Source organism: Cryptomeria japonica, chromosome 9 (genome assembly GCF_030272615.1).
Source record: "Cryptomeria japonica chromosome 9, Sugi_1.0, whole genome shotgun sequence".
Taxonomy (NCBI): Eukaryota; Viridiplantae; Streptophyta; class Pinopsida; order Cupressales; family Cupressaceae; genus Cryptomeria; species Cryptomeria japonica.
The window spans coordinates 747,336,070-747,361,161 of record NC_081413.1 but is presented as its reverse complement, the minus strand read 5'-3'; the positions used below and the strand labels follow the sequence as shown (position 1 = coordinate 747,361,161).

The 25,092-nt window shown below is 38.6% G+C and overlaps 2 protein-coding genes across 4 annotated transcripts in view; one reads left to right on the top strand and one right to left on the bottom strand.

Moving 5' to 3' along the window:
- The window catches only part of LOC131064657 (protein GRIP), a 289,846-nt gene that overhangs the window by 214,903 nt on the left and 49,851 nt on the right, over window positions 1-25,092 (bottom strand). For all 3 annotated transcript variants that reach the window (XM_059211056.1, XM_059211057.1, XM_059211058.1), the window contains 3 exons: window positions 1,686-1,758; window positions 1,335-1,421; window positions 130-162 (listed from right to left, as the gene is read on the bottom strand). In XM_059211056.1, coding sequence (XP_059067039.1) covers window positions 130-162; window positions 1,335-1,421; window positions 1,686-1,758 — 193 coding nt within the window. The remainder of the gene's footprint in view (window positions 1-129; window positions 163-1,334; window positions 1,422-1,685; window positions 1,759-25,092) is intronic.
- On the top strand, window positions 6,389-7,197 carry LOC131858091 (uncharacterized). Its single transcript, XM_059211059.1, has 2 exons — window positions 6,389-6,763; window positions 6,909-7,197. Exons 1-2 carry the CDS (start codon window positions 6,431-6,433, stop codon window positions 6,987-6,989), a joined length of 414 nt encoding a protein of 137 aa, XP_059067042.1. The 5' UTR covers window positions 6,389-6,430; the 3' UTR covers window positions 6,990-7,197.

Sequence of the window (25,092 nt, the reverse complement as noted above, 5' to 3'; positions counted from 1 at the left end):
TTGATGGTTTCTGGACGTGAAAAATAAATTAATCACACAGTCAAATCCAGAAACCATCAAAGTTAATTTATCATGGACTGTGGAAATTTCATGCATTTAATAGCTTGAAGTCTTTAAGGCATTTATTACCTCATTATTCTCTACCACAGCAACTGCTCCCAGCTGCCAAATCAAAAATAAGAAAATCAGCAGAAAAAAATAAGGAGATAAATTTCCTGAAGTGATCAAAATTGTTTGTTGAAACTGAACTACATAGAAGCATGCACCATACAGTAAGTAATTCCTGCACAAGAGATAACACCCAATGCAAATGGAGCAAAACTGTGTTTTTTAATCATTAAACTTGGGTCTACAGTTTCAACAATCAAAAAATTCCACATATAGTTGCTAATTATTTGTCTCACCTCTCAACCGCTGAACCAATCAGATACAAAAATGAGGATCATCCAAATGCAACACACAAATAAAAATGATGATCACAGTAAACCAACATAAATAGCTCATGATACTGTACAATTTCAAACATTTTATAGATCACTCAATTTATACACCAACGCACCGTCGCCTACTGAGATACTTCCAGAAGAAAATCGTGTCCAACATTGAAACAAAATGTTTCCAAATGGATTCAATTATTGCCCACATCACATGTTATTTGTCTATTTACATGTACTGAAATATATGTTAGTTTCTTGTCTTGATCTCTAAAAATTTTGAATGTAAATTTATGATCTACGTGAATTTAGATCTAGCTTTAGTTCTCAGCCACTTGGTGATAAGAAAAACTAGATCTGGAATTGTTAGAATGGTTTTAAATTAATTGTAACCTTGCCTAGAAATTGGGATTGTTTTATATTAATTAAAACTTTATTATAGAGATAAAACATCACTGTATACATATGTTCTAATGTGATACCTTCAATTAAAATTAGGAGTTATAAAAACCTCTACCAATTCCAAATGATGTTGAAGGACAGACATCAAGAAATAATTTTAAAGCTTTAGCTACATTAAAACTTGGTTAGCCAGCACCAAAGTCACATCTTAAAATATGGATATTTGTCTACACAGAAAGTATATCAAAGAAATTTGATAGTGACTGTCCAAATTGCAAACCCAATGCCTCGCAATAACCTCAAAAACAGAAATAGTATCTAAATCAAAAATGTAAGTGTCATATATATTATGCCTGGTATATTATAGGTACCTACCACAAACATGTTACATAACAATAAAATCTAAAATCTAAAACCTTACAGATGTAAGCAAATAATATCATAGGTTAATCAAATACATATAGAAGAACCGTATGCCATGATATATCCATTTCCAACCTCATTAAGCTGCTTCATAAGTTGATCTATTGCAGCATTTTGACCCTCCTGAGCAGCTTTCCTTGCTGCTGTGATTTCTTCAATATCCTGAGCTCATGCAAAAATATTCACAGGCACAAAAATATAAATTCATGCCATCTAATGACAACAAAAATGTATTAAAAATATGCAATAAAAATTTTCTTAATACATGCTTCAAAAGCAAGCAAAATGCTAGCAGCACAAAAATGTATGTGTTATGTTGAAGACCTTCAACATTGTTTTTTTTTAACGAGAAGAAAAACCAATACATACTTTTTTCTTTCCTTCAACATTGTTTTTTTTTAAACGAAAAGAAAAACCAATACATACTTTTTTATTTCCTTCAACATCCTTCTCGGCTTGAAGCAAAGCAGTGCGGGTCATTTCTAGTTCTGTTAATATCCTGAACATAAAAATAAAGTATAAGAAAATGTGAGAACAGATTACAAACAAATAAAAGAACCATTATCACTTGGTGCATTCCTTTAATGAGTAGCCACAACAAATAAAAGACCACTATCACTTGGTGCATTCCTTTGATGAGTGGCCTCAATATCATACTGGCCTTTTTGATAAATAAATGTTATAATACATTGGAAATTAATATTTCTATAAACATGACATCTTAAACATATACTACTTTTTAGTCATACTGCAGGGTGTAGAAATGGTAAAGATTTGCTACAGTCTCATTCTCTAAAGTATTTCACTGGTTGACAGATATTTCACATAAGCATATCTTTAATTTCTTTCATTAAACGTGTAATTTTTTAGCTACTGATGATCCCTGGTCTATGGTCTTGTATTTTATTTGTCTACAAGGAATTATAAGGTAAATAGAGAACAATCCCTTTGTGGGATTCCACAGGGGGGTTCATACACCAAAATGATGCCTCCCTTAGCTATGAGCTACCAAATTAGTTCTTGTCTAGTGATCTGACCCAGATTTTTACACCGAATTTTTACCGCTTTCCACAATTCTGTGATGTGGGTATTCCATTAAAGAGTTCAAATATACAAAGCCTGAACTCAAATAAATGGAAGAATGACTCACTTTGACCTAGTGGTCTGACCACAATACCTCATGCCAGCTTCAAGATAGGCTTGAGCAGCATTTGTGATTAACTCCCAAGTCTGTTATGAAGCTCCAGGCTGAGTTATCACTGTAAACACCATCACCTCCTCTAGTTCTTCTACAAAGGCTTTGCCTGCTTTTGCTGCCCACTTCTCATTTTCCAACGACTAGCGACTGGTTTGAAGGGCCAGCAACCCACAATCTGCCTCCTAAGTCTCACACCTAGACGATTTCAGCTAGTGGCGACCAGAAATAGCACTGAAAATTGCCCAAGTATACCAAACTTTCATCGTTTAGCATGTTCAATGATCTACCCAACCATAACCAGCATTCACACCACACTAGTTACATCGCCTCACAAAACTTTGCACCATTATAGCTCCATACACCTCTTGGCAATCACTTGTGTGATTTCTAAAATGCAACAATGTCATATCTCTCATCCAGACTTCAAAACAATAATTTTCTGTTTGCACCTGTGAATCCTGTGCAAATCCGCCAAGGTTGGTCGAAATGAGTTTTTGTCCAATCAACCAAGTACATAAGAGTTTTCATCCTAGGGTTTGCTGACCCAAAAGCACAAGCTCTCAAAGAAACACCAAAGGAAATAAAAGTCGAGAATGAATTGCTTTTTGGCTCTCAATTCTTTTATATTCCACCTTTTAGACAATTATTTCTTTTCTTTTCTTTTATTTCACATTCTAGCTCATAAAGTGACCCCCTTCATAGATTTTCCATTGACATCAAAAGAAAGTCACTTTTTAAAATAAGGATCCAATAGCGTACATTAAGGATATGATGGGACAAGCATGGGAAGTGGGTAGGATGAGTACTATGCTCACACTTTCAGCAGAGGAGATGTGTAGCATAGTGTTGACGTGTCTGAAATCGCATTGCTGCAAACTCCATACGGCCAACACAAAATAGAATAACCAGCTAAGAATCCTATCCTCTCTTGAGATAAGGAAGTCCCTAATGCTATTTTTTTATATTTGATCAAAAGGGACAACCTCAAGGTTTCTTTTGTCAAGTCTTGACTGCGGGATTTCTCAGTGGTCTAATGTGTTTATGCTGGAAACACAAGGGGGGACTTACGTTGGATGGGTAATTTATAGATAAATTCTCTGGAACTTTTATAATCTTTCTATCAAATGATTTCGGTTAAGTTGATACAATTTTGATGGGACTGCAGATTTTCTGGATAAAAATGGGGAAAAAGGAGGGAAGGATAGGGAGAGAGAGAGATACATGAAATGTAAATTTTAACTAAGATAGCAGTTTCATCAAATAGACGGAAGCCTCCAAAATAACAAGACTAAGCATTACCAGCTACTCAAGCACAGTGTTTGCATAAATCTAGTGCAATCTTCAAAGGAAAATAAGATTTTTCATGTTATCACATACAACATCAGAGCTTTTACATTCATAGTGAGTATTCAATAACCGAACTAAGCATGAAAGGTCCAGATTAACCATGCAGAGAAAAAGGCAATCAGCCATTCCCCAATGGTGTGGACTGCAAGGATTCTATCAGATGTTTGCTTGAAAATGCTATGTAAAGGAAATAAACATAACTGAAAGATTTCTAAATTAAGTGAAGAAGGAGACCATGCACTCACAAGGAAACTTGAAAACAGTCTTAATCTTTGCATTAATTCCTGTAAATTTCGCCAGAGCTTTGCAACAATCCAAGAACTTCTTACAAAATGAGGGAAAATCAGTCCCTTAAATAGGCTTCAAAAAAGGATGAATGGCCTAGATTTAATCTAAACAAGTGGCCCAGATTCATCCATAAAGCATGGCTGCCCAAACCAGAGAAACGGGACTCGCCCGAACTCGCCCAGACTCGGCAAGTCCGAGTACGAGTCAGGCCTGGCGAGTCCCAAGGGCTCGGACTCGGACTCGCCGAGTTGGCGAGTTTGGCCCAAACTCGCCAAACTCTGCGAGTCCCGAGCCTCGGACTCGATCGGCATAAGGCAAATGAAAAACAAAAAAAAAAAATATAATGCAAAGTTTTTTGAAGTCCGTTTTTTATGTTAATTGTCTTCTAGCCCTAAAAGTGACTTTCATTTCATTCACTTGCAAAAAAAGGAAGAGTAAAGTGAGTTGGGAAGAAAAACAAGGGTGAATAGAAGAAAAACCAGCAAGGAGGAAGCTCAAGTTTTCTTCAATTTGTCACATTGGAGCTGCATTGTGTTTCGATTTGGTGCATCAAGAGTTGGATAGGAAGACTTTGCAGCTCGTTTCAAGCTTGTTGTAAGAGGTACGGTTGTTTTTTTGAAAATTAGTTTGTTTCTTGTATGCAAAAATTCCATTTTATATCCATTTATTTTGAAAGTTTTACATCTTCTTTCAAACTCTTTTGTATGTGTGTATGTAGCATGTAGTATGTAGTTGTAGTGTTGTACTATGTAGGGTTTGTAAATTTCTTTTTTTTTAAAGTAGGGTTTGACAAACCCTACTTTAGTTTTTTTGAATGTATGTAATATGTATTAATTTTATTTTGTATTTGTAATGTTTTATTGCAGCAAACTTCACTTTATTATTTCAATTTGCCTCAACTTCAAGTTTCACAAAACTATCCTAAAATGTCTACTTCAGCTTCTAGACCCCCCATTAGAAAGGACCCTGCTTGGAAATATCATGAGGATTTTCCAGGGCAAGGGAAGGGGCAAACAAAATGTATGTTTTGCAAAACAATATTCCATGGAGGTATATATAGGCTGAAATACCATATTGCTGGTGTGCGTGGACATGATGCCGAACCATGCCTAAAAGCAGTCCCTGAGGCCGTACGTGATTGTTATGTAATGGTTGAGGAGATTGAAAGAAAAAAAAAACAAAAGGAGGATCGAGCGGCCATTGGGAGAGAGATAGTTTTAGGAAGAGGGACACAGTTAGGTTGTGTTGGAGGCCCTTCTTCCTTACCTCCATATCGTCCCACTCAGTTTGCTACTGCTGGTGCTTCCGTTTCTGCTTCTGCTTCTATAAGTGGTAGTGCCACCACCACTTCTCATGCTCCTACCACTAGTAGTTGTAGTGGGAATGTTACCATTGGACCTAGGATTCGTAAATCTAGGTTGGATTCCTTCTTTGTGCCTCGCACTACTCCTGGGTCCCAACCATCGCTTGAGGGCATGGGTTGGAACAAGGAGGTCCATGATGCTGCTAAAATGGCAGTTGGCAGGTTTTGGAGCTACAGCTGTATTCCATTCTTTGTAGCCAGGTGAATGTTTTACTAACTTTTATGTTTGATAACTTTGATTGTTTTAATTTTTATACTAACTTATCTCATTGAATTTTTATACTTAACTTATCTCATTGAGTTTCTTTGTGACAGGTCTCCTTATTGGCAAAAAATGGTTGATGCCATTACCATATGCGGGGCGGGGTTCAAAGCCCCTGGTGAGAGTGATTTGAGGGGACACATTTTGTCTCAAATGGTGGATGATGTGAAAAAGGATTTAGATGAACAACGCCACATATGGAGCACTAAAGGTTGCACCATCATGACTAATGGTTGGACGGATAGGAGAAATAGAACTCTCCTTAATTTTTTTGTTTCTTCCGCAGGTGATTGATTAATTTTAGTTTCATATAGTCTTTAATTTTTTATTTTTTATATAATGGTTTATTGAATGATCATTGACCTAGCTTTATTTCTTTATTTCAGGGGGCACCGTTTTCATCAAGTCCATTGATGCCTCCGCCCATTGCAAGAATGCCACCTACCTATGTAAGCAGATAGAGAAGGTGATTGAAGATGTGGGTGAGGAGAACGTGGTACAGGTGGTGACCGACAATGCAGCAAATTATGTTGCTGCGGGTAAACTTTTGATTACAAACTAATTTTGTTTGCAAATTAATTACTATCTTGTAGTTTGTACCTCCATTAATTACAATTTACAATGCAACAAATTATGTTGCTGCAGGTAGACTATTGATGGAGAGGCACCCATCTATAGTTTGGACTCCATGTGTTGCTCATTGCATTGACCTCATGTTGGAAGATATTAGAAAAATCCCATGGGTCAAGAGATGTGTAGAAAGGGCAAGAAATGTCTGCAAATTTGTATATAATCATTCATGGGTGTTGGCTCTTATGAGACAATACACAAAGCAAAAGGAGTTAGCTCGTCCAGGAATCACAAGATTTGCCACAAACTTCCTCACATTGCAGTCCATGCTTAGGTCTAAGTCTGCCTTGAGACGTATGATTGTTGGTGAGGAGTGGTCTTCCTCATCCTATGCTACCACCCCTGCAGGGATAGAGATGGCAGACTGCATTTTTGATGAGCAAGGCTTTTGGGTCCCTTGTGATGAGATAGTGAAGGTAATTTTTTTATAAATTCTACAATTTAACTTCATGTTTTATAACTTATTATATGTATTCTCTTATTTGCTCATTTTTCTAAATTACACAATATTTTCAATTTTGCAGTTTGTTAAGCCCTTGGTGGTTTTGTTGCGAGTTGCAGATGGAGATAAGCCCGCAATGGGCTATATATATGAGGGCATGGATAGGGCGAAGGAGGCCATCAAATTCGTCTATCGAGTAGATGAGAGCAAGTATGGTCCCATTTGGGAGATCATTGATAGGAGATGGCATCATCAGCTTCATAGGCCCATCCATGCGGCAGCCTATTATCTGAATCCGACATTCCGCTTTATCCCTTCTTTCAAGGCTGATGTGGAGGTCCTTAATGGGCTATATGCAATCATGGAGAAGATGGGACCTGCTGGTACTTCTCAGATAGACCTTTTCGAGAGCTACAGATGTTCTCAGATGCACAAGGGGAGACCTTCTCTCGTCCTGTCGCCAAAGATGGTAGGACAACTATGATGCGAGGTAAAAATAAATTGTTAGGCTTAATTTTAGTTTTATTCAATACTATATTGTAACTTGTTAAATGAGTTCATGAGTGAGACTAAGTTTATTTATTTTTCTCATTTCAAACTCAGATCATTGGTGGAACTTTTTTGGCCCAGAGACACCAAATATTCAGAAGTTGGCCATTCACATCTTGAGCCAACCATGCAACGCATCAGGTTGTGAGCGCAATTGGAGTATGTTTGAGCACATACACTCCAAGAGGCGCAATAGATTATCTGTGGAGAAGATGAATGATCTCGTCTTTGTTCACTACAACCTCCGCCTAAGAATGAGAAAGAATGCAATAGTTGACATGTCTCCTATCATTCTAAATGAGGTTGATCTTGAAGCAGAGTGGGCCAATGAGAATCAGACAGCTCTTGGGACTCCTACAGCTGTATTTAGTGATGATGACATTGATTGGATTGACCAGGTAGATATAGAGGCCAAGGCTGTAGCCATGGTACAGGAGGAGCAGAGACAGGAAATACTGAGACTCAGAGTGACACAGTTGTTCCTGGTGTTGGCAAGCATGACACAGATGTCCCTGATGTTGGTGAGCATGGCATGGTGTCACGGGGAGCGACTATGGTTGCTGAATCATCCAGGACCTACTTTAAACGCCTTCGCAAGGGGCCAGGGCGAGAGGGTGCAGTTGCACGGCCCTCTGAGCCATAGGCTTGTACACTTGTAGTTGTATTTAGTATTTACTATTTACCTTTGGTATTTGTATGAAACATTTGATGATGATCATATGATGACATGGATTTTTTATTCCATGAGTTTTGTAATATTGTATACATTTGACAATATTTATATATCTCTGTTTGTTATTTTCTTCAGCTACAATTTGCGTTTATGCTTATGTAATTGATGTATACTTGTGTATGTAATCAAATGAGCCGAGTTTCATGATGTTTTTGGGTCTTTAAGGTGTATTCAATAAAGGGTGTCTGTAACAAGTTTTAAATCTTTAAAAATCTCTAAATTTCTTGAGTTTTTCACTTTCCTGAGTCCAGCCGAGTCTGGAGCCAAGTCTGACGCCGAGTCCCGAGTCCGAGTCCGAGTCGGCCTTGCCGAGTTCGAGCCGAGTCCGAGTCCCGTTTCTTTGGCCCATACCCATAAATGGGATGCAAATATCAACAACCACCCCCAAAGGAGCAATAACTACCTAAAAAGGTAATTACAACAATTCCAAAAAATAATCCAAAAAGGTGCATTAATAAAGTTTTACATTTTGTTGACCAAAAGTCAAATGTCACCTTTTGGTGCAAAAGTGCACTTTTAAGATTTAGAGAGAAAAAGGCACTTTTGAGAAATCACTTTCTCTATTTCAGTCTCACACTCCTTTTCTAGAAATTGATCTTCGCCATGCAAATATTTGCGCCATAGATCACGACCTGCTGCCCGTTCCTCACGAACATATTCCTGGAACTTGATGCATAACTGGAATAACAAACTGAATGGAGGCATAGGAGGATGACGAATTTTGTATTGCATGCCTTCGAGATACTGGTCTACGTGCTTTAAACCGTCCTTCCAGCTGGAGCGATTACGCTCAAAGCATAACATGTCTTAATGGAACTGACCAACAAAACTCAAGTCTTTAGCGGAATAGGTAATCCTATCCGTTCCCAATCTTTCTTCACAGTCCGGCTGGATTGCATCATCGAACAAGTCGTTTATCCATCCCGAAACCATTGATCGGAGGATTGTCTTACCTAGTTCTTGCATGTTTCCCAGAATCACCTCACATGCGTCATTCTCTTTGTCAATAATTTCTCTAGTGTCGTTTTTCATGGTGATAGTCCAGTACCATTCCTTAAGAGTATTGATGCTATGAGGATCTAGGATGGCGGACAATGTAGGAATCTGCTCGTGTGTCCAGAAAAGAGCTCTCATGAGGGGAAGGGTAGTGGCAGCTACTTCGTGCATGTGGAGGGATTCCCTCTTTACCTCTAATAACTTGACTAGAGTGAGCTCTCGATGGTGGGCCATCTCTTTTACTTCCTTAAGGATTCGCTCTCCCCTTTTCATGATGTCTTGTATCCATTCCCTGACGGCCCTAGCGGTGTCCCGTACTCCTTCAAATTCTGTTGTGGTCCTTTGCGCCAATGCCGTCGGGGGAATATGGGATTTGGAGGCATTGTGTAGTGGCCTCAGGAGTGAAGTTGGCGATGGTCATGTTCTCAAGGAGCACCAATCTGGAATTTCGCTAATAGTGTCAGGCGGCCTCTACCACTAACTCATAGTTCTATATGATGGAGGAAATCCTACCGCTTGGGCGATGCCACTTTCCACCATCTGTCTAGACTTGCCATATGCGTTAGGGGAGAAGACCCGATTCCTGAAGTCTTGAACGTCAATATGGCCAAGGTCGGTATCACCGACATTGTCCCAGACGCTATGCACTTTTGACTCCCTCAATCCTCCTCTCTGATATTGATACTTCATCCTTTCAACCTTGCGCGGGATATCTGATTTGGATGCTCGCGATGTCTCAGCTGCAGCGGGCGTCTTTGATGATTCTACCGCCAATTTAGGCATTTATCCTGCACAGTCGGACGTGGATTACGAGGTGATACAAAAGAAGTAAGGCGGGTTAGATAGAGAATACTCCAGCATTCAAGGATTAATTCAAAATTTAGATTGGACATGGAGCGACATTTCTAGCTCAAAGCTTGATTGATTTTAACCACAGCATAAAGCTTTTAATCACGAATTTATACTTAAGCATTTTCTGGATTAATTCTCAATAGGGACAAAGCTTGAAAAAATTTCCTAAGTTTAAAAAAATGCAATTTCTGGTTAAATCTTAGGAGCAAATTCTAGTTTTGACTGCTTTGCGCGACGTTTTACAAGCGAGAAAGATGCAGATTTCGAAAATTTAAGCATTCTAATCAGTTTGCACAGGCGTCCATTTGATGAATAACCATACGAGATGATTACGAGAGACAAAGTGCACTTACCTGACGAAAACGGATGGCGAGGAATTGTCTGACCTTGCTGCGCGAAGACGAATGGACAATTCTGCAAAGTTTTGAATTCCAACGGTTATCTCTTTGATTCAAATTTTCGCGGTTACTATTTGAAAGGAATTTATCATCTTAAACGGTTTTTTTTACCTTGGGTAATTGGCAACCTGAACTTGAATGATTAATGGTTTGCAACGTTTTTACCTTGAATGCAAATCGTGCGAAATTGGCTCTTTTCCCTTTCAAAATCGGACGCGATCTTTCTTCACACGAAATGCAGCAGCATGGAGGGGGTTCGAAATTCGAATTGCGTCTTATCTTCGGAGGAATGGAGGGGTTTGAAATTCGAATTCCTTGTATTGCTTCTTCGCGTTGCAGTTTGAAGTTTTATGGCGAATCTCGGAGCTTAGGGCGCTGTTTTGCAAATTCTAAACTGAGTTTTCCCTTCCAACTTCGGACCCTTTGACGAATATGGAGGCCCTTCCAAAACCTATACTTCACATTTGCCCAGCGTGCGTGAACTTCGGAGCTATTTCATCCTTCGCGATTTTCACGTGCTTTGGCGATTTCGGAGATTCAAGGCGTTTTGGCGAACTGAAGATTCTCAGAGCTATTTAACATGTTTCGCAATTTTTCAAAAAAACTTCGGACCCTAGGCCCATTTTCGCAAGTCTTCGTATCTTCAAACTTCGGAGCTTCAAGTGTTTTACGATTTTGAAGATTTTCGGAGCTTCAACGCTTTTCAAAAAAACTTCGGACCTTTTGTATGATTTTGCAAATTTCAGAGCATTAAACATTTTTGGCCAACTCTATCATTTTCGGACCTAAACCACCCTTTTGCAAATTTTGGAGTGTTTGAATGAATTTTAACGCCTTATGCGATTGGAGATATTCCAGAGCATTAAACATGTTTTGCAAATTCGAAGTTTTAGCGTTTTTCTTTGCAAATTAGAAAAGTTTTCTTCCCCTAGCGCATGCTCTGCAACTTAAGAAGACTTCGGACCCTAAGGCGCTTCCTACGAATTTCGGACCATTAAACATGCTTTGCAAATTCATTTAAAAACTTCGGACCTTAGCCACCTTTCCGCAAATTTTTGGAGTTTTTGAACTTTTGGTGAATTGGAGGCATTTTCGGACCTAAACCCACCTTTTGCAAATTTGCACAACTCTGAATTTCGGCCCCAGGGTCCGAAATTGGGGACTTAAGTGGAATTTCGAACCATAAGGGTCCTTTTGCAACATTTCATATTTTCAAGTTTTCGCCCCAGGGTCCGAAATTGGGCGTTTTAAGTGAATTTTGGACCATAAGGGTCTTTTTGCAAGATTTAGAAAGCATTTTCGGACCATTGAGAAACTTTGAATTTTTGAAATTTTCGCCCCAGAGTCCGAAATTCGGCCCCCTGGGCAATTTTAGCAAATTTTCAACCTTGTGAAGTTTCAATATTTGGCCTCTGGGTCCGAAATTCGGCCTCATAAGGCAATTTTGGGAACTTAAGCAAAATTTTGGACTTTAGACCAGTTTTCGCCAGATTCTACAAATTTTGGATTTTGGATCAGTTTTGGAATGAAAGGCATTTGGGCAAGTTTCGCAACTCCGACATTTTGGCCAGGAAATTCGCTCCTTCACCAGTAGGCGAAAATCATCACAAACATCGCAGAGACAAACCTTATGCAATCTACCTCGTAGCTCTTGTGCGAAAAACGATAACTTTGGGTCCTCGTGCGACCTTTAGACGCACTACTCTTGCTTGGCGGGCTTCACCGATTTCTATCACCTTACGCCTATCCAAGACGATTTTCAAAACTTCGAACAAACTCTTGGCATTCGTGCCCGAGGGCTAGACTAGCCTGATGGATTCATCGGCTCTTTTCTTTGACATCATCACTTTACGTACCAGTCGCGGACTCGCTCGAAAGGACGCAAGACACTCTGCGCGAAACTCAACAAGGCGAGGACAAAAGGCTCAAAACAGGAAGGGGGACCCTGTCGGCGACAGGGAGCATGTGCAACGCACAACACATAGGAATGAATGGGGACCAATCAGAACATCCCCTGTACAGCAAGGAGGGCAATTACAATAAAGAGGAGAATATTGAGGGTCTTGGGTTAGTAGATAAAGAGAAGGTAGATACCCAGGAAACTACAAATGAAGGCATGGTTGAAGCAGAGGATGAAAATATATCCAACAAGCTCGACATTGAAGAGACTCAAATGAAGGCTTAAAACCAGGAAGAAAAGACTTTCCAGGAGCGCCTACAGAAAAGGGGGGTATATCTGAGGAAGCAGAAGAGCTAACTATTAAGTTAATAGAGGAGGTTGTCTCAAATGCCATTCCGTGGAATAGGAGACAGATGGAGGGCATGAAGGGGCAAAAACAAAGAGTGTTGAATCTGATTCTGAGCTTGATGGAAGTTATGAGGAAGACCAAGCAGACATTCTGGCTGAACATAGTATAAAGAAAACAAATTCCAAGTTGAAGAAGTCGAATATAGAAGGAAAGAAGCAAAGGGGGCGCAAAACTAACAAAGCCAAATTGGCAATAGCAGGAAGTGCTAAGGGGTAGAAAAAATTGAGAAACAGGAAGGAGATATTCCTTCCTGAGGAGGCATGAAGCTAATTACCTAGAATGCCCATGGTGCTTAATCAAGCGCCAAATAGATACAAGGAAAGCTGATATGGTACTACTGCAGGAAACTAAGTGGAGCAAGGAGTATCAAAATAAGATGAAAACTTGAAGACAGTGGGAGGGGCTTTTTATGGAATCTGATGAAGCCTCTGGAGGAATGGGCATGATCTGGAATCCGCTATCTATCAGATGTGCAATAATTTCTGGGAAGTCAAAACTGGATGGTAGCAAGATGCAAATCCCTCAATCAGAATAGAACATTTGTGGTAATAAATGTGTATGGCCTTGTGTCAACTGTAGCCAAAAGAGAATTATGGAGTGAGATCACGCAATGGCTAAAGTAGCAGAGCAGTAAAAAAATCATTATAGGTGGTGATTTTAATGCAACACTAGACAATTCAAAAAAGAAGGGTGGACTGCAAAATTTAACAAGGGTGCAACTTGATTTCCAGGCCTTTGTGGATGAAAACAATCTTAGAGATGTCCCAATGAAGAACAGGAGGTTCACTTGGACCGATCGTAGGAAGGGCTTCACTAATATAGCAGAAAATCTGGATCGATTTTTCTTGACTGGGAATTGGGAGATCACCACAGATACCTATGAGGCGGCCATTTTACCATTCACCGAATCAGACCACTATCCAGTGCAACTGATCATAAATCCAAAATGCCACAAGCATGGATCCCCCTTCAAGTTTGAAAACATGTGGCTCGAAGATCCCACTTTATATGAATTAGTTAAAGTTTGGTGGAATGAGATCAGGATTGGGAAGCATTCCAAGATGTTCCTATTTAGCAGGAAGCTCTCACACATTAAAAGAAGATTGAAGGAAAGGAATCACTAGCATTTCAAGAACATCTTTGAGGAGAAAAATAGAGTGGAGGAGGAGCCACAGAAATTAAATGAGATAATAATTGAGAAGGTCATAGAGTTGGAAGATTATGAGAAAGAAAAAGGACTAAAAGCCAAACTGGCAAAGATTATGGCGAGAGAAGAGTGTTGTTGGAGACAAAAGTCAAGAGAAGTATGGCTAAAGGAGGGGAATAGAAACACGAAATTCTTTCACAAAACTGCAATTGCCAATAGAAGTAAGAAGAGAATTGTACAAATTGAGAAGGAAGATGCCATGACTCAATCCATGGAAGAAGCTAACTTGGAAGCAGTAAGATATTTTCAGTCCACTATGAATTGAGAGACACAAGATCACAAAGAATAGAGACAGATTTTTAAGTAAGATTCCTTCATTGATCAGCGAGGCAAACAACATGGATCTATATAAGCCTGTTAATATGGATGAGGTCAGAATTGCCACTTTTCAACTCAGCCCGGACAAAGCTTTGGGGCCGGATGGCTTCTCTACTAAATTCTATCAGTTCTTTTGGGAAATTCTGAGGAAGATCTTCTCAAGGTGGTGGAGTCGTCAAGGAAAAAGAAAGTCTATGCTTGGGGCCCTTAATCACACTTTCATAACACTAGTTCCAAAGAAGAAAGAAGCACAAAGCATGAGTGATTATAGACCTATAGCATTATGCAACACAATATGCAAGATAATAACTAAGATAATAGCCAATAGATTCAAAAAAGTGATCAGCATTGTTGTCTGCAGAGCAAAGCAGGTCCTCTCCAAGAAGGTCAATAGTGGAAGGAATCGCCCATGAAGCAATAAATTCAGCTAGGAAAGCAAGAACTCCCAGTATGATCATTAAGTTGCATATATTGAAGGAATATGATATTGTGGATAGACAATTTCTGCTCAGCATCTTGGGTAAGTTTGGGTTTGGAGACAAATGGATTGAGTGGATTGGTAGCTGCATAAAGTCTCCCAAATTTTCAGTATTGGTCAATGGAGTGTCACAAGGCTTTTTTGAGACGACAAGAGGGTATAAGACAAGGTGACCCCTGTCACCCATTCTCTTTATCATCATGGATGAAGCCCTTGGAAGGAGCATTATGCAAGCCAAGACAGATGGGCAGTGGAAGGGTATTGACATCACCCCTGGTGTTGACTCAGCCGCCCACCAACAATTCGCAGATGACACAATCTTACTTGGGACCACTACTCAGAGTGAAGCTAGAAATATTAATAAACTGTTGGATGACTACAGTAAGCCCTCAAGAAAGAGTGTCAATTATAGGAAGTCTGAAGTTCTCTTCCTCAATGTTCAACCTAGCCTTCAAAGGGAGATTGCCAGGATATTGGGCTTGAGAGTGGCCAACTTGCCAAGGAGATTCTTAAGAATGTCGTTGTTTGCTGGATCAAACAAAAAAAGCTATTGGGAAAGTCTAATCAACAGCTGCAAGAAGAAGGTGGAGCTTTGGAAGGGGAAATAGTTGTCTTCGACTAGTAGAACTCTTTTGAACAAGGCGGTGCTTTCTACTATTCACGTATACTCCATGTCCTGTATGAAAATCCCCAGAGCAGTGGAAGGTATCCTCATTCAGATCATGAGGAGGTTCTTTTCGAATGGGGCTAATGACAAACAAAAATTCCCACTAATTTCATGGGAAAAGACATGCAAACCCCAAGGTGCTAGAGGTGTTGGGGTTAAGCAATTCAACATCATGAACAATGCTATGGGAGCTAAATTAGTAGGGAATTTGTAAGGGCAACCAAAAATGGATTCAGATACTAAGGAGGAAATATCTTATTACTGATGATCAAATTTGAATAATTACCACAAGGAACCCTCTGAAAGGCTCTGCAATTTGGAATTTTAAGCTTTAGAGTCAAGAAGCAATAACAAAACATATCACCTAGGAAATCAAAAATGGCCCACGTGCCTCCTTTTGGGAGGATTCTTGGGATGGCCACTCAGAGCTATGAAATTTACCGCACCTAGAGGATCTTAAGAGGGAGACTGTCAGTGCATGGGAAAGCAAGGTTTGCGACTATAGGGCAATATCTATGGTCAACAATATTCCAAAATGGGAATGGAAGTCCTTCAATGATTTAAATGCTACTCAAGATCAAAAAGACAGCTTAACAGAAATTCTGAAGAACAAGTGCCTCTCCATATCAGAACAAGATGATGTGATCAGATGGTGTGCCTCTGTTAATGGAGAATATAAGGTCAAAATCGGATACAAATTAAGGGAGGTTATCATAGACGACAAGCAATGGCCAAAGGAACTCTTATGGGGAAAGCATTGCTTACCCAAGGCTAGAATTTTCTCATGGATGGTCATACAGAGCAGGATTCTCACCCAAGACAGATTGGCAAAGTTGGGCATCCCTGGTCCAAGTAGATGCCCTTTGTGCAAGAGCAATGATGAAAATGTAGATCACCTCCTCCTCACATGTGCTTATTCAAAGGCTTGCTGGAAACATTTTACTGCCAAACTGAATTTACAAGGCCCATTTCCGCAAAATTTGAAAGATTGGTTTGGAATGTGGCCAAAATGGTACAAAAAAGGGGTATTTGGAAGCCTTTGGCAAGTTATTTTGTCCTCAGTTATTTGGGAATTGTGGAAGGAGCGCAACAGAAGGATCTTCAAGGAGCAGTCGATGTCAAGAAATTCTAATAAAGAAAATGGAGGCCTTGATTGTTGAACTGGCAAATTCGACTACTAGAAACAAATCTATAAAAGGAAATACCTATTCAAATCGGGATGAGGAGATGATCAAATTCTCAATGGTCTAGTCATTCCTCCAATTGTGGGAGATAACAAATCCAACCAAACCTTAGATTATCGGAAGGATGTCGGGTGGTGTGCCCTAGAGACAGGTTGGATTAAAATAAATTTTGACAGTGCTTCAAAAGGTAATCTAGGTGTTGAGACATGGACCAGCTAGGACTCGAACCTAGGACCTTCCATATGCTGCTGGAGTGCTCTACCACTGATCTACTGGCCCCTCTTGGACCAGTCCATCGTCAGTCCGGGTGTGGCTTATTTCCAACACCAACACCCCCCCTTAAGCCCCACCTCTCGTGTGCTTGGGGCTCCTAGCCTGGACCTGGCTCTGATAACATGTTGAGACATGGACCAGCTAGGACTCGAACCTAGGTCCTTCCATACGCTGCTGGAGTGCTCTACCACTGAGCTATTGGCCCGTCTTGGACCAGTCCATCGTCGGTCCGGGTGTGGCTTATTTCCAACACCAACACTAGGCCCTAATGAAATAGGATGCGTGGCACGCAATGAGCTTGGAAATGTGATTGCGGAAAAACCTAAATTCGTTGGTGATACAACTAACAATATAGCGGAATTTAAAGTCGTTCTTAGGGGATTAGAGTTGGGAGAGGAGATTGGAGCTGATAAAATCCATTTGGAAGGGGATTCCTTAGCAACCATACACGCCATCAAGCGAAACCATGCATCTAACAGGAAATTGAATCAATGGCTTATCCCAATTAAGAAGTTGATTGATAGCCTCTAGGAATTCAAGATCAATCACGTGTATAGGAAGGAAATGGTGTGGTAGATGAGTTGGCAAAAAGAGCCACAAAAGACATTGCGAGAAGATGATTTGGCTAAGGCCGACTTTTTTTGAATTACATCGGATGTGGAAGATCGCACACACGACTTGGATTTTGGACAATCAAAACTGAGTACTTCAAAAAATACATCCTATTTTTCACTCCTTGGCAAAAGAGTCGTACTACTTGAGTTCATAAAAGTGGGTATTTCGCATGCAATTTGCAATAGATAGGACTATCGCTAATGAATGGCCAATCCACTTGTGGCGGCAAGTGTTACTTGCCGCTAATATTATAGATGATGACATTAGCGTCACCTTAATTCGCAATCATTAGGAGGGAATGAGGAATTAATGCTTGAGAGCAAATATTTAGCCTTGAAGTGGACGTAAATCCCATGATGAAGAAAGGTGTGGGAGGTTTATTTAAGGCGGCATTGGCATGTGAAAATGCATACTGGCAAATTCCCTAAATTTGCAAATCTAGATTGTGGGCAAAAACATGGACACGCCATTGCTACTTGAATCATCCAAAAGGCAAGTGATTTTCTTAGGTGAACTCACAGATAAGAGGCTAGTCACTATCATGGCGTCTGGGCATCCGTTAGTATTGCATGCGGTGAAATCGGTTTTGGAGAAGGAATTTCTAAAGGCATTTCACCACTATAGGTTGAATACAGACATCACTGCAATGTTATTGGCAATACTGTTATATGGTGGAGTGTCAAAAGGGAAGGCTAAAAAGTTGTGTCAAATTCTCTTCAAGCATGACTTTTTGGGAGAGATCGATGTTGCATTGGACAATGTGACCTAGAACTTAACAGTCCCTCTTCCGCAAAACTATTAAATGACTTGTGGTGGGGGCAATGAATTTAGAAGGTTCCCAATTGTGAGGACTCTGGAGCCAGATGTGTTAGAGGAGCGTAGGGGGGCCATGGTTCGCAACATCCTTTTCTTGCAGAGACTCTCGGGAGTGGTAGAATGCAAGGAGGACGATTGGTTAAGCACTTTCATGAAGGAGAGGATGGTGGTTGCTAAAGAAGAATCCCAAGATGATGTGGTAATCTTGGTCTGTCTGTGGCTAGTGAGGAATGGCACGAGAATGCATGTGGGATTTTGTGGAGATGGCCAGAAGCCCGGCTCATAATGCGTGTGGTCTAGAGTGCCATGTGGTTGCTCATGTTGTTGCTGCTCAAGAGACCCTTGCAGACAAGAAGAGGAAGTTGAGGATGCAGAAGATGAGTAAGCTGTTTGTCTTTCTGGGATTATGCTATTATAGATGATATTGCCTATAGATATGGTAATAGGATAGTGCTTGTGTCACTGATGGATTTACTAGAGATTGCCCACATTTTGTTTTTGTCTGTGGGTGTAAAGTTCCCATCCTAGTCAGGGACAGTGGTTTGAGGAGTTAGCCTATTTTTGGACCCTTGTAGGCTAACAGGGTATGGATAAGGGGGTCAGTAATGCAGTATCTTGAGGAGTGGTCTGTCTATTTGTTCTAGTTCAGTGTTGAGTTTAGTTCTCGTCTTCGTTATTTCAGTTTCTGACATTATATGAGGATTTCCTAATTTTTAGGGGAAAACTGCTAAAAATAGACATGGTCCTACTTCCATTGGCGTGGCGAATTGTGGCCCCAGCTTCTGACAGATTCAGTTTCCGAGCAATAATGAGGGAGATATGAATTTTTAAGTGGTTCCCACAGGCAATTAATATTTTAATGAGATATTAAATCAAACCACAAAGTGCATCACTTAAATTTATTTAAGTGAAAAATTAATATCTCCTAAGTTAGGCGTTGCTTTTAGGATTAAGTTGGGAACCCTAAAAACAAGTTATAATTTTTAAAAACCTAATTGCCAAAAATCGTACTTTTTGGGTATTTAGGCAGCCAAGATGGAAATTAAACCTCATTCATTGATATTGAGCATTTGACATTTCTTCTGAGCACTTGGCTATGGCGGCTATGGTTTGGACCTGTTTTGGAGAGCGTGCATTCTTCAGAATTCAATAGCTTTGAGATTGTGAAAGATCAATCGAATTGTTGCAGCTTGGTTGGCTTCATTCAGAAGTCAAATTGAATTAAATTGGGGCAGATTTGGCTTCTTACAAGGCAGATTTGTTGTAGGTTTCCTATTTACTGTTATGTTGTTAATTTTTCTGTGGTTTGGAGGCTTCTTTCCCCAAACACACAGCTTGCTCATTTATTGGCGCCATCTTCCACTGTTTGGGTGTCTTAGTATTAAATAAGAGCAGATCTGAATTGTTTCAGAATAAAAATCAGAACTTTGTAAGTTGCTGATTGAGTTCTTTTAATTCAATAAATTGGCTAAGGACCTACGAGTATGCTTCTAAATTCTCCAGTTTATTGTTTCAGTGGATTAATTTCATGTATTATTTCAATATGTGTTGCAAATTAAAGAAACCCCCTTCTGCAACTTCTACCTATTTCTGAAAGACCATCTTAATAATCAAAATTACGAAGAAGATCAACAAATTACAGCAGGTTGAAGAGTTGAACCAGCAAGGGTTCATCACAATGGGTTTCTAGATGGTTTACAGTTTGGCGGTAGTTTTGGATGGTCCACTCCCCATTTTGTTAGAATCTTCTATGGCGGTTTGGAATATTGGTGTGTATGGGGTATACCAGTATCTTTTGGATATATGAACACAATAATCATACTGTAATACACTTTCATTATCAATACAATAGGAGTTGGGCCTTACCAGCTATTTACTAACCAAAAAATAATAATAATAAACTAAAATTTAAAAAAAAATAATAATAATATAGTAATATAATTATAAAATATGAAATTTTAATTTAATTAAGTTTAATGAATGGTCAAAGGGCATGAAATAAAAAGTTATGACTATTGGAGGATTAAAGGTATAAAAGGAATGGATCAATTTGTCAATGATCAATGGGGAATGAAGGAAGCAATCAATCAATTTGGAAATAAATGATTATTCTCAAAAGGTAGTGGTGAAGGGTGGTGAAGGGTGGTGACTCATTTCTTGTTAAGGGAGGTGAGCCGGTGACTCATTACTTATGAAGGGTGGTGACTACTTCAAGAAATGGATATAAAGGGCAAATCATTTCATTAAGAGAACCATTGAATAAACCATAATTCATATAAGAAATGCAATATCCCCTTCCTAACTAGTTGGTATGGTGGACCATTAGCCTATTCAATTTGGTTCTCATAGGCTAATGAGTTAGGGTTAGGGAACTTTGGAGGCAGTTTGTCCAACAGTTTGGCAATATTTGATGTGTAGTTGAGCTCCGAAAGTTGTTATGAGCATAATGCCCTTTTCTAGAGTAATTTTGAGAGAGCTATAAAGGCATTGTTGTGGAGCTCATTTCTCATGTTGACTTTGATATTTTGATATTGCCATTATGTAATGTGCCATTCCTAATTTGACCTAGAATTTGCCTTGGAACCACAATTGCAACAAATTACGATTAGGGTTACATCTTACCAAGTAAATATTTCCTTTAATAATGTGATCTTGGATTTGAATCCTTCAATCACAACATGACAACATATGCAAATATACATTTATATACGCTTAATCATTAGGGTTAGGCAAATCAATCATAATCATAGATTACTAATAATACTACTAAGCACATTAGAGTTTGGAGGAAGAGACATGATGGGTCCACCCGAAGCCATTTATACACCAAACCCAAGGGGATGTCTACCACAGCCCTCTTGCTTGCTTGGCGACTTGTACCTGCTTTCCCCATTCATGCCTCATCTTTTTGAAGACACATGCCCTCTTGCAGGATCGGGGAGAGGTTGTAAGGGGGTTACTTGACTCTATAAGTGCCCTCTTTGTCCAAGTTGTAATGGTCCTACCAAGACGACCTCCTTACAAGCCCACTCGCCACCCACATCTTACTCCCCAGGCCTTCTCCCACAAGAGGAATTTCAAATAATCAAGCATATCTTATATTCTATCATATAATCATACACTTAAGCATTATCTATTGTGCATAAGCAACATGTATATATATACCACTAGCGGTTGTGAGAGTATAGAGTGCTGAGAAGGGAAGATCTGAAAATAATAACAGACTATTGTTTTAAGCCTGATCCAAAGATTAATTCCTTTGATGTATTTGTTGTTGGATGACTAGAGGTTTAATCTGAAATTCCTTTATTTCCTTTATCAGAATTATTTCTTCTTCGATCTGTTGAATGTCTTTTGGGTGTGATTATGCTGATGGAAAACTTGTCATTGATGTCAAAGCAATTTCTATGATTGCTTATATAGTTGCTTATATAGTCAATGATCTATATGTATATAGATATACAGTTGATGATTGGTCTTTATACAGTAATGAATCCTCAGATTGTTCTGTAGTATATGTGTTAACAGTGGATACAATAAAAACTCTATATCCTATAATACAGATATCATATACAGGCAGTATACAGATATACAACAACAGATAGTGTCACTGTGCCAGATATTATACATATACCGAGATCATATCTTTGCAGATCAAAATTCAGATCAGTTTTTATGACAGATCATGGTTCATGACAATCAGCATATAATCACTTATACACAGCAGTGATACAAACTCAGTATAGAAGACGGTATTATTAGTTACAGTAATGCCAGCAATCAGGATAATAACATTCATTAGAGAATACAAACATGTGGCGGTTCATACATATACAATACATACAGAGATTTTTATAACAGCAAGGTTAATACACGTAAGCAATGTTTGAAGAAAAGTCATTCTAAATCAACGAAGTATTAGACATAGCAATCTGTGGTGAAATAAAGACAGCAGTCAAAAATAAATAGATACGACAAAAACATTTAAAATAAGGGGCCCACCTCCTTATGCTGGAGCCCTCACTAAAAGACAAAAGTAATGGGGCCCACCTCCTTGTGTCAGTTCCCACTAAAAGACAAAATCTTCCTGCTGAAGAGAATGATAAAGGTGCAGCGTTTAAGTTTTCATAAAGGAAACAAATATTATTAAAGAAAACCGATAGTCATATTTTAGTTTTGATCAAAATCATAAACAAAGATAAGACAATGACTAATCGGTGGTCAAACAAAGGTAATTGGTGGTCAAATAAAGTTTATCGAGGGTCAAACAAAGCTCTCAATAAACCAAAAAATACTTATCGATGGCTAAACAAAATCGTAACCAAATCAAATAGAATCGTCTTTAAATCATAACATTCAAATAAATCATAACCTATAGTTATGAATGGACATCATCGGTGATTGTTAAAAAGACACGATGGTTGTCAAAAGGTATATAAGAGTTATATAAAGAGAACGATAGAAAAGAGACGGAGATGATAGATATAGTGTGCTGTGTGTTGTATGATACGTATATGCTGAAGAAAATTCAGTTGTATTGTGAGAAAATAAAGTGGATATATGATGAGTGAAATATCAATCAAACATATACAGATTTGCATATGAAGCAGAAGACATATTAATGATGATAAAAGAGAAGTGTATGCAGATACAGTGAGTGGATTATACAGTGTTTTACGCAGATCTGAAAGACGACTATAAGAGGATCATTTGTGGGTATCTAAGGAATATATGAGAAAGAAAATATTCAGATTTACACAGCAGACTTAATAATCATATATCAGATTTAGAAGTGAAGACTGACAATTTTAGTAGCAGATTTTCTTTAGATTGTAGCAGATTTGAATTTGGGTGAAGTTGGTGCTTTAGCCTTGTGGGTGGGTGCTCACTAAATCAGATTAGGAGTTGGTGCTTCATCAAAGGGGTTGGTGCCTCTTGTAAGTTGGTGCTTACGAAGTTAAGGAGTTGATTCTTCTTGTGGGTTGGTGCTCACAAATCAGATTAGGGGTTGGTGCCTCTACAAGTTTGTAAAAGAAATCTATTAAGAACTTATCTACCGTGGTTTTCTCCCAGTTGGGTTTCCACGAGAAAATTTGTGTCTCGTGTTTCTTGCAAATGTGTATGATTATTTAAATAGCTGCATAGTTTGATATCATTTTAAAGAATTGAAAAGAATTTAATAAACTGATTCACCCCCCCCTCTCAGTTTATTTGAGTGCTCTTCATATGCTTGTGTGTTTTCTTCCTCCTTTCATTTCATATCCTTTTAGGCTATCCTATTTTATTGAGGACACATCTCTTAAAAAAAAAACATCCATTTTAAGGGTCATGCCTCCTCATTGTTGTCTTATCAGATCTGCACTTCTTATTTAAATCAGATCTGCACTTCTGATTCCCTGTAGTATTCCCCAAGTTGATCTCCCTTGGATGTATTCCTCAAATGAAATCTTCTCCCCTTTATATCTTACTATGCGAGGGAGAACACCTCTTCATCATATCTGCCCTTTACAAGGGTCACAACCTTTAATAATTATCACCCTTTGAAAGAGTTACAACCCTTCATCATTTCTGCTCATTCCTTTCTACTTCCATTAATCCCTCCGTGTTTCACATGCTCCCTTCTTTAGGTGGGCATTTCACATGCTGTCAGGGGAATAAGAGATTTAAAAAAACAAAAAAATTAATCATATAATTTTGAAATGTTTTAATACCTAATTGTAAATTTCTACACATATCTTTTTTTAGATTTTTTATTATTAATAAAATAGAATATTAAAATTATATTTATAGCTTCAGGCTTCTAAATCTTCTGATAATGCCTATGTGGATTTGGAGAGCTTTGATAAGGGTAATCAAGTGATGGCTGAGAAGGGCCCATGTTCTCGTGCACAGGGCAAATTGAGAAGTCTGCTGAGCAGGCAAAAATGATTTGCAGGATATGAACAAAATGTATCATAATATAAACCAACTGGAGGTTGCTAAGGCCCTCAACAAACCTTCATTAGTGGTGTTTGCTTGTATTTTTATCCTCTTTTTGGTCTGAGCTTGACTCTTTCTTGCTGGTGTGCTCCTGCTTTTTGGCTGGTTGGCTATGAGTATATTTATGGCAACTTCTTATAAACAAGGTTTCAAGTCCCTCCAAAACCTGCGTTACACTTAATCATAAATTATATTATTATTATAGATTATAGATTATAGATTATTAATTTATTTATATTTATAGATTTCAATTGTTATTAATTGTCATTAATGTTGTGTTAAATATTATATAATACATTTATATGAATATTAAATATTAAAATATGAGATATTTAAAGATTTTATTGATTGGCAATTACGAGTACCATATTCTTATAATTTATAATATACATATATATATCTATATTCTTGTACTTGTACCCAAGGGGAAAAGAGTTGTATTGTCATACCGGGATCCATACACATACTCGTACCCACAACCAAACCAAAATCAGTAACTTAGTATGTCACAAATGAGGAGTTCATACAAGATGAAATTATTGGCATTCTTGCAAATACATAGTCATCAAATGAGCTAGTGCTTTGAAGTGATTAGTACCTAGAGACTTTTTGTGAAGTTAAAGTTTTTGTAGCTATAGAGATTTATTATTAAAGGAGGTATTCATGTGGTTCACGACGTGTAATGTCCACAAATTGGTATAGACCTATTTTTGCTCTAAATTAACAATTCCAACAATATAATTCATTTTACCAATAGCATTCCAAATTTAACTCAATTAAAAGTTATTGAGCTTGAGAATTAATGAACAATTAACATCATATGAAATGATAAATAAGTTTGCTAATAGAACCTAAACCCTAGCTTATTCCCATAACCAACCATAGTATAATTTGGAAAGGAAAACCTTGAAAGGGTGCCTGGAGACTAT

Bases quoted from the DNA above. Each gene is read 5' to 3' on its own strand.
- LOC131858091 (XM_059211059.1), top strand. From the start codon at position 6,431: ATGTTGGAAGATATTAGAAAAATCCCATGGGTCAAGAGATGTGTAGAA. The intron at 6,764-6,908 runs GTAATTTTTTTA...TGCGAGTTGCAG, and splicing joins CTTGTGATGAGATAGTGAAG to ATGGAGATAAGCCCGCAATG.